Source organism: Zosterops lateralis (assembly GCF_965231275.1).
Source record: "Zosterops lateralis genome assembly, chromosome: 30".
NCBI classification, from domain to species: Eukaryota; Metazoa; Chordata; class Aves; order Passeriformes; family Zosteropidae; genus Zosterops; species Zosterops lateralis.
Window position 1 is genome coordinate 4203119 of NC_139790.1, and position 9135 is coordinate 4212253.

At 61.7% G+C, this 9135-nt stretch overlaps 1 protein-coding gene across 1 annotated transcript; it reads left to right on the forward strand.

Moving 5' to 3' along the window:
• Nucleotides 1-233: 233 nt before the first annotated feature.
• LOC310920443 (uncharacterized protein C2orf42) lies at nt 234-8152 on the forward strand (the record flags this gene model as incomplete). The annotated part of the gene is made up of 9 exons (XM_083880411.1): nt 234-332; nt 1354-2162; nt 2875-2985; nt 3497-3622; nt 4501-4605; nt 6236-6343; nt 7120-7220; nt 7293-7446; nt 7941-8152. The coding sequence occupies exons 1-9, from the start codon at nt 307-309 to the stop codon at nt 8150-8152; spliced, it is 1752 nt and encodes a 583-aa protein (XP_083736537.1). The 5' UTR covers nt 234-306.
• Nucleotides 8153-9135: the final 983 nt, after the last annotated feature.

Below are 9135 nucleotides of genomic sequence, written 5' to 3' on the forward strand. Positions count from 1 at the left end.
ATTTGGTGGGGGAAAGAGCGGAATTCGGAGGAGAAAAGCAAAATTTGGGGGGAAAGGGAGAAATTGGGGAATTTTCGTCACGGGGGCTGATGGGAGTTGTAGTCAAAGTGTTAGAGGGGGGTCCTGGTGTCTCCTTGGACTACAACTCCCATCAGCCCTCGCGGCGCAGCACGTGCTGCTAACGGGCCAATAGGAGCGCGCCGGTGGCGGAAGTGGAGCCCCCCTCACGGCGCTCCCGGCGGCGGTAACGGAGCCCAGGTACCGGGGCGGGCCCGGCGGCGGAGGTGACGTCACGGTCCGCGAGGGATGCTGGGAAATCCCGGGAGACGCCGGTGAGGGGCGGGGGCGAGACCCCCGGGCCTGGCCGTGAGGGGAGAAACCCCCGGGGCCCGGCCGTGAGGGGAGCCGGGGCCTGACCGTGAGGGGCGAGACCCCCGGGCCTAGGCCGGGCCCTGAGGGGGACATGGGGACCGGGAGAGGGACCAGGACGGGGCTTGGTGGGGCTCAGGCTCGTGGGGACCCCAGGGGGACAGGAGAGTGACACCAGGTGAGGGTCGGGCTGTGCTCCCAGGGAACAAGTGGCAGAACGGCAGGGAACGGGCTCAGGATGTGCCGGGGGTTTAGGCTGGATTTGGGGAAATTCCTTTATGGAAAAATTGTCCTGCCAGGGCAGTGGCAGAGTCCCCATCCCCGGGGGGTTTATCGGTGGATGTGGCACTTGAGGACATGGTCAGTGGTGGCCCTAGCCGTGCTGGACCCGGTGATCCTGAAGCTCCTGTCCCCCCAAAATGTCCCCAAGTGCTGGACAGGCACTGGCAGGGTGGCACAGACAGACAGTGGCCGTTGGGGTGGCACAGGGACTATCAGGGCTGTCAGGGTGGCACAGGGACACAGGGTGGCAGAGGGACTGGCAGGGTGACACACGGTTAAGGCAGGATGACTTAGGGAGGCGCAGGAATTGGCAGGTTGACATCAGGATTATCAGGGTGTCACAGGGACTTTCAGGGTGACATCAGGACAAGGAGGTGTGGCCCTTGGAGTGGCGCAGGGACTCCCAGGGTGGGCATTGGGGTGTCACAGTCTGTCAGGGCGACACAGGGACTCTCAGGGTGAGCACTGGGGTGACACAGGACCCAGATGGGGTGGCACTGAGGCTCTCAGGGTGACCACTGCGTGACACAACCTGTCAGGGTGACACAAGGCCTGTCAGGATGACCGCTGGGGTGGCACAAGGACTCTCAGAGTGAGCACCAGGGTGACACAGGAGCCAGATGGGGTGACAGAGACTCTCAGGGTGACCGCCGGGGTGCCACAGCCCATCAGGCTCCCCTGTAACCCCCCTTCTCTCCCCAGCCTCATGGAGCCGTGTGGGGGCAGAGCCAAGGCCCCGTCCTTCCTGTCGGACCTGGGCAAGGCCACGCTCCGCGGGATCCGCAAGTGCCCGGGCTGCGGCACCTACAACGGCACACGCGGCCTCAGCTGCAAGAACAAGACGTGCGGGGCCGTGTTCCGCGCCGGCTCCCGCCGCCAGCCCGGCGCCGACGCCGTGCGCGTCCTCACCGGCGCCCACAGCCAGCTCTACTCCGTGCGCCAGCGCCACGCCCGCTGCTTCGTGGAGCTGGGGCTGTCCCAGACCGCCATCCAGACCCCCGAGGGCACCCTCATCACCCAGCTGAGCTCGGGCCGCTGCCACGCGCCCGCCTGCGCCAAGGCGGCGGGCGACAAGCAGTGCCAGCACGTCAAGCTGGCTCTGGGCTGCCAGGCCGAGGCCACGCCGCTGCCGCTCAAGAGCTCGGTGCTGGGAGCCGTGCAGGCTCCCGCCGAGGCCAAGCAGAGCCTGTGGGAGCTGGCCACGGAGCCCACGGGGCCGCTGGTGCAGAGGGTCACCAAGAGCGTGCTGGTGGTCAAGTGTAAGGCCAGCCAGAGGCACAGCCTGGGTTATCTGCACGCCAGCTTCGGGCAGAGACAGTTCTCCTGCGCCTGCCGGGCCCCCCGGCACGGCCAGGCCAAGGGGGACGAGGAGGAGGAGGAGGAAGAGGAGGAGGAGGAGGAAGAGTCGCCCCCTGCGCGCTGCATCCACTTCCTGGCCTGTATCTGCGCCTTCGCCAGCGACGAGAGCCTGGCCCAGGAGTTCTCCGAGTTCCTCACCTCTGACGCTGGTGGTGGGAATGGGCAGGGGGGTTTGGGGGGTTCAGGGGTTGGGATCACTCTAAACACCAGCCTGGGCTCTCCCAGCAGCCATTCCATGGTTCCCAAGCACCCGTGGATTAGAGTTTGTCCTGCCCCATCCCACTGTGAGCACAGAGCTCTGTGGGGAGCTGTTCCCTCTGGGCTGCAGTTCCCACAGCTCCTGCCTGTGTGGGAGCAGACTGGGGGCTCCAGGGGGGCTGATCCCACTGGAGTGGAGTCCTTTCCCAGGCTGGAAACTCTGAACCCCATCCCACAGCTGCCTCTGGGGCTCATTCCCCCTTAACCGCTCCCTCAGCAGGAATACCCAGGGCTTATTCCCTGTGAAATCACAGCAAGAATATCAGGTTCATTCCCCTGTGACCCCACAGCAGGAATATCTGGGGTTCGTTCCGCTGAACCCACAGCAGGAATATCTGGGGTTTATTCCCCTAAACCCCTCCCACAGCAGCATCACACCATTAAGGGGATTCTGCACCCCAAAACTGCACCCCAATAACCCCACAGAGTCCAAGGTGAAAACCCCTTCAGAGGGCACAATGGGAGCGGGATAAAATCCCCCCTCCCCTCCAAAGGAGCCTCCTGGAAGGGTGGAGGTTCCTTGGGGACATTTGGGGTGTCGTGGGTGGTCACTGTGTCCCTGTGGGCTGTTTGGGGATGTTTTCAGGGACACCCTGTTGTCCCCAGGTCTGAAGGGGACGGTGATCCCGCAGCTGCTGCGCGGCCCCGGGGCCTCGGCGCGGGCTCGGGGGACGGCTGCTGCCAGGGCCAAGAGGAGGAGAAAGGACCTGGGGCCAGGTGAGTGTCCCTGGGGAGGGCTCCGGGGTGCCTGGGTGCTGCCATCCCCCCGGGGCAGCTCTGTGGGGGCAGAGACAGCTGTGGAGCCTCTGGAGCTGCTCCAGGTGTTGGACCCTGGGGTGGGTGAGAGCTGAAATCCCCCATGGGGGCGGATGCATCCATGGAACCTTTGGAGCAGTTCCATGGGGTCAGTCCAGCTGTTGGAACCTCTGGAGCAGCTCCATGGGGTCTGATCCAGCCCCAGGTGTTAGGAACTCACCTGCCCCGGGCCCAGGGAGGTCACTGGTGATGGTGTGGGGTCACTGTGGGAGTCACCGGTGATGGTGTGTGGGGTCACTGGTGGTGTCTGGGGTCACTGGTGGTGTGTGGGGTCACTGGTGATGGTGTGGAGGGTCGCTGGTGATGGTGTGGGGTCACTGGTGGTGTCTGGGGTCACTGGTGATGGTGTGGGGGCTGAGGGCCCAAGGAGGGAGGTGACAGGGCCTGCCTGGGGTGACAGTCCCTCCCTCAGGGCTGCAGCTGCCCGGGCCCCTGCTGGCCCCAGACCCGGCCCTGCCCGGCCCCAGGAGGAGCAGCCTGAAGAAGCTGCCTGTTGCCTCCTCCTCATCATCATCATCCTCCTCACTGAAGAGACACGGTGAGTGAGCCCTGGGGCACTGCCAGTGCTGGGTTTGCACAGTGGATGTGGGGTTTGGGAAGGAATTCCTGGCTGGGAGGGGCTGAGATGGAATTCCCAGAGGAGCTGTGGCTGCCCCTGGATCCCAGGGCCAGGCTGGAGCACCTGCGACAGTGGGAGGTGTGGGACCCATGGTGGCACTGGATGGGCTTTGAAGTCCCTCCCACCCCAAACCAACCCAGGATGTGGAGGTTTAGATGGGATTTTAGGAAGAAATACTGGATCTCCCTGGAGGTGTTCCAGGCTGGTCTTGTGGAAGATGTCCCTGGTGGAACAGGATGAGCTTTGAGGTCCCTTCCAACCCAAGCCATTCCCAGATTCCATGAGTTGTTTCTGCTGGGATTCTGTGGGATGTTTAGGAGAGGAAAGCTCCCTCCAGCACCATGAAATCCTGTGGGTTTCCCCACATCCCTGTGGATAAACCCTCTCTCCATGCTGGCATCACCCTGTCCCAGGGCAGCAGCCTTTGCTTGGTGCTTTTCCCCCTCTTGCCTTCAGTTCTGCCTGGAAATGGGCACAAATCCCTCATTTTCCTGATTTTTCCCTGTCACACAGCTCACCCATCCCACCCCGGGCTGGTTTGGCTCCCACAGACACCCCCCAGGCTGCCTGGGGGTGTCAGATCTGGGGCAGGGTGACACTCCAGTGTCCCTTCCCTGTCCCCTGCAGGCTGGATGAGTCCCAGGTGTCCCAGGTCTGGGACAAGGTGACATCCCAGTGTCCCTCCCTGTGCCCTGCAGGCTGGATGAGTCCCAGGTGTCCCAGGAGTGTCTGGGCAGTGTCACAGTGTCACAGAGCTCTGGGGCAGGGTGACATTGCAGTGTCCCTGTCCCCTGCAGGCTGTCACCAGGTGCTGGATGAGTCCCAGGTGTCCCTGTCCTTCCAGGAGTGGCTGGGCAGTGTCACAGAGCGCATCCACCAGACCATGCACTACCAGTTTGAGGGTGAGTCTCCTTCCAGGACCTGCAGTTTTCCCTGGGAAGTTTTATTGGGATTGCTCCAGGTCACATCGAGGGCACAGGGAGGGATTCCGTCGCTCTGCCCCACTCAGACGAGACCCCACCTGCAGCTCGGGGGTCCCAGAGGCCAGAGGAGGCCATGGAGGTGCCCTGAGGGCTGGAGAACCTCTGGAGCCAGGCTGGGTCCAGGTGGGGCTGGGAGGGCCTAAATGGGGCTGGGGAGGGGAAAATGTGACTGGGGCGGCCCTAAATAGGGCTGGGGGGTCTGAATTGGGGCTGGGGGTGGGGGGGGGAAATGGGGCTGGGGGGCCATAAATGGGGCTGGGGGAGCCTGAAATGGGGCTGGGAGGGTGGGGGGGGGGGGCGGAAATGGGGCTGGGGACACATTCTGGGGACTCAGGAATGGGGCAGAGCTCTGGGGGATCTCGGAGGTGTGGGAGGGACCTGGGACAGGAATTCCTGCTGGTGACATTCCTGGCCATTCCCAGTTCCTAGCAGTGGCATCCTCATTCCCATGGTGGCTTTTATTCCTTTGTCCCACCCAGCAGGGACATGGCTGGAGGTGACAGGGACAGACCCTGGCAGGTGTCACCTGGGGGTCCATGTCACCTGTCTGTGGTGGCCATGGCACCAGTGTGGGGACACCTGTGTGCCCATGGGGACATGGACATGAGCTTCCACCACATTCCAGGGCCTAAAGGGGCTCCAGGAGAGCTGGAGAGGGACTGGGGACAAGGGATGGAGGGACACGACACAGGGAATGGCTTCAAGCCAGGAAAAGCAATATTTAAATGGAATTTTGGGAAGGAATGAGGGTGGGGAGGGGCTGGGATGGAATTCCCAGATTTGCTGTGGCTGCCCCTGGATCTCTGGCAGTGCCCAAGGCCAGGCTGGAGCACCTGGGACAGTGGGAGGTGTCCCTGGATGGGGCTGGATGGGTTTTGGGGCCATCCCAACCCAAACCATTCCAGAATTCTAGGATTCTCAAGCCCCTCTGTTCTTTGGGGGATATTTTGGGAACACTTTTGGTCCCATTTGGGAAGACTTGGAGCTGTTTTGGGAACACTTTGTCCTTTTTGGGAACTCTTTTGGTGCCATTTTGGGATTGCTGTGTCCATTTTTGGGGATGATTTGATGCCTTTTGGGAAGATTTTTGATGCCATTTTGGGAATAGCATGTCCCTTTTTGGGAACACTTTTGGTGCCTTTTTGGGGATGGTTCGATGTGTTTTTGGGAAGACTTTGGGTGCCATTTTGAGAATATGGTCCATTTTTGGAAACACTTTTGGTGCCATTTGGGAATGCTGTGTCCCTTTTTGGGGATGACTTGATGCCTTTTTGGGAACACCATTGGTACCATTTTGGGAACACTGTGTCCCTTTTTGGGAACACTTTGGGTGGCATTTTGGGAACACTTTTGATGCCATTTTGGGAACACCCTCTCCTCACCATCCATACCTCCCACCACCAGTTGTCACCACCTCCTCCCAGTGACCCCCCAAAACAGCCACAGGGAAGGGACAGCCCCCAAATCCCAGACATTCCCCTGGGAATTCAGCCCCAGGGACACTTTGGGATGGGAATTTGGGACCCCCTGACCCCTCTGTGCCCCCCAGGCCGCCCGGAGCCTCTGGTTTTCCACATCCCCCAGTCCTTTTTCGAGGCTCTGCAGCAGAGAATCTCCAGCGGCAGCGGCAAGAAGAGGCTCCCCAACTCCACCACGGGTGAGGAAAAAGGGGAAAAACATGGAAAAACCACGGGGAAACCCCACTGGGAGCTGAGGTTTGGGGGTTTTGGTGGCGTGGAGAAGATTCCGCACTGCCTGGGGGGTTCCTGGATTTTTCTTAGATTTTTTTTTCTTGGGTTTTTCCTTGGATTTCTCCTTGGATTTCTTTCCTGGATTTTTCTTGGATTTTCTCTTCAATTTTCCTTGGATTTTTCCTTGTGTTTTTTTTTTCTTCCTCAGTTTTCCCAGTGGGGAATTATGAGGAGGGGAAATGGGGGAGAGGGAGGGGTGGAAAAATAAAGGGGGGAGAAAAGGGGTGGGAAAATAAAGGGGGGAAGAAGGGATAGAAAAATAAAGGGGGAGAAAAGGGGTGGGAAAATAAAGGGGTGAAAAGCAGGATGGAAAAATAAAGAGTGAAAAAAGGGGAAGAGGGAGGGGTGAAAAAATAAAGAGGGAAAGGAGGGATAAAAAAGGGGGAAGGAAGGAAAAGGGGAAGGAAAAATGAAAAAAAAATGGAGGAAGAGGGAGAAATAAAGGGGGGGAATTAAAGGGAGAAAGGCAAAAAAAGGGGAGAAGAGGCAAAAAAGGGGGGAAGAGGAGGAAGGAGGGGAATAAGGAAGAGGGGGAAAAGAGGCAAAAAGGGAGGGGAAGGGGGGGGGGAAGGGAAGAAGAAGAGGAAAAATAAAGAGGGGGAACAGAGGGCTGATAAAGCAAAGAGGGACGATAACAAAGGGGAAAGCAGAGGGGCTGAAGCCCCCCGGGCCCCTCCCGCAGCCTTCGTGCGCAGGGACGCGCTGCCCCTGGGCACCTTCTCCAAGTACACCTGGCACATCACCAACGTCCTGCAGGTGAAGCAGATCTTCGACACGCCCGAGGTAAGGCCGGGAAACGCCCCCGGAGCCCTCCCAGCCCCGCGGGGCCGACTCTGAGCGCTGCCCGGCCCGCAGGTGCCGCTGGAGATCACCCGCAGCTTCGTGCAGAACAGGGACGGCTCCTACGAGCCCTTCCGCAGCCCCCGGGTGGAGGTGGAGAGCCTGGCCGAGGGCCACGACAAACAGCCCCCGCTGCGGCCCCTCGAGCTGCAGACCTTCCTCAAAGTCGGTGAGGCACGGGGGGGCAGAGGGGGAGCCCAAAACCCAGCTGGGAAGGGCAGGGTGGGACCTCAAAACCTGGGGGTCTCAAGGGACAGGAAAAGGGGGGTTGTCCATAGGGTTGGGATGGACACAACCTGGGGGGTTTAGGGCGTAGAGGGGCTTCAGGGAAAGAAAGAAAGGGGGTCCCAGAGGTGGGGGGGACACAGAAATACCCCTGGGGGCTTCAGAGGATGAAAAGGGGGGTTCAGGGGTGGGGGGGCTTCAACGAAGGGAAGAAAGGGGGGGTCCCAGAGGTGGGGGAGCTTCAAGAGACACAAAAAGGGAGACCCCCATCCATAGGGTCGGGATGGACACAACCCTGGGGGCTTCAAGGCAGGGGAAAGGGCAGGCCCCAAAGGGTTGGGGGGCTCCAAGGACGGGAAGAGGGGGTGTCCCCGGGGCAGGGGGTCCCCTCGGGGCCGGGCCCCGCAGCAGCCACGCCGCCGTGCCCCCGTCCCCCAGGACACACGTCCCCCACGCAGAAGGAGCCGACGCCGTTCACCATCGAGTGGATCCCGGACATCCTGCCCCGCTCCCGCCTGGGCGAGCTGCGCCTCAAGTTCCAGTACGGGCACCACGGGGGGCCCCGGCAGCCCCCCCCGGCCCGCGGGACACCCCCCTCCGAGCCCTCCCCGCTGCCGCTGCCCCCCCTGGGCACCCTCACCTTCCCCTGAGCCCCCCCCCGGGAAAGGGAGAGGGGCTCTGGGACCCCTGGGAGCACCCCCGGAATAAACCGACACCCCCATGGTGTGCTGAGCGTCTGTGGGGACACAAGGGAGAGACCCCCAAAATGGGGGGGGCAGATGGGAGACCCCCAAAGTGGGAGGGCAGATGGGAGACCTCCAAAGTGGGGGCAAAAGGAGCTGGGAGACCCCCAAAAAGGGGGAGAAAAGGAGGGATGCATGGGAGACCCCAAAAACAGGGTGGGGAGTGAGGGAGGTGCTTGGAAGACCCCCAAAGTCGGGGAGGAAGGGAGCTGGGAGACCTCCAGAAGTGTGGGGGGGAGTACCTGGGGAAACCTGGGAGACCCCCCAGAATGATGGGGGAAGGAGGGAGCACTTGGGAGACCCCAAAAAAAAGGGGAGGGTGAGGGAGGTGCTTGGAAGACCCTCAAAATAGGGGGGGAAGGGAGCTGGGAGACCCCCAAAATGAGGGGGGGTAGAAATGGGAGGCATCCAGGAGACCCCCCAGAATGGGGGGGAGAAAAGAGGGGGCACCCAGCAGCTCCCCCAGAATGGGGGTACCTATGGGGGAGAAAGGGGGGGACACCCCCAGACCTTCCCAGACCCTCCGGTGGTACTGGGGGATGCCCAGTAAAGACCCTCAGGACCCCCAGTAGGCACCAGCAGCTCCCAGTTCCTCCCAGTAAGCATTCAGTCCGCAGCCAGTTGCCTTCAAGAGCCCCCAGGACCCCTGGTACTCCCAGTGCTCCCAGTATTCCCAGTGCTCCCAGTCCCCCCCAGTCCTCCCCACTGTCGCCACAGTCTCCCCAGTCCCCCCAGTATCCCCGGTGCTCCCAGTGTCCTCAGTCCTCCCAATATGACCCCAGTCTTCCCCAGTATCCTCCCAGTCCCCCCCCCCCTCCTCCCCAGTGCTCCCCCCGGTGCTCCCCCGCGCTGGCCTCCCGCCGCCAGGGGGCGCTGCCGCCGCGCCCCGA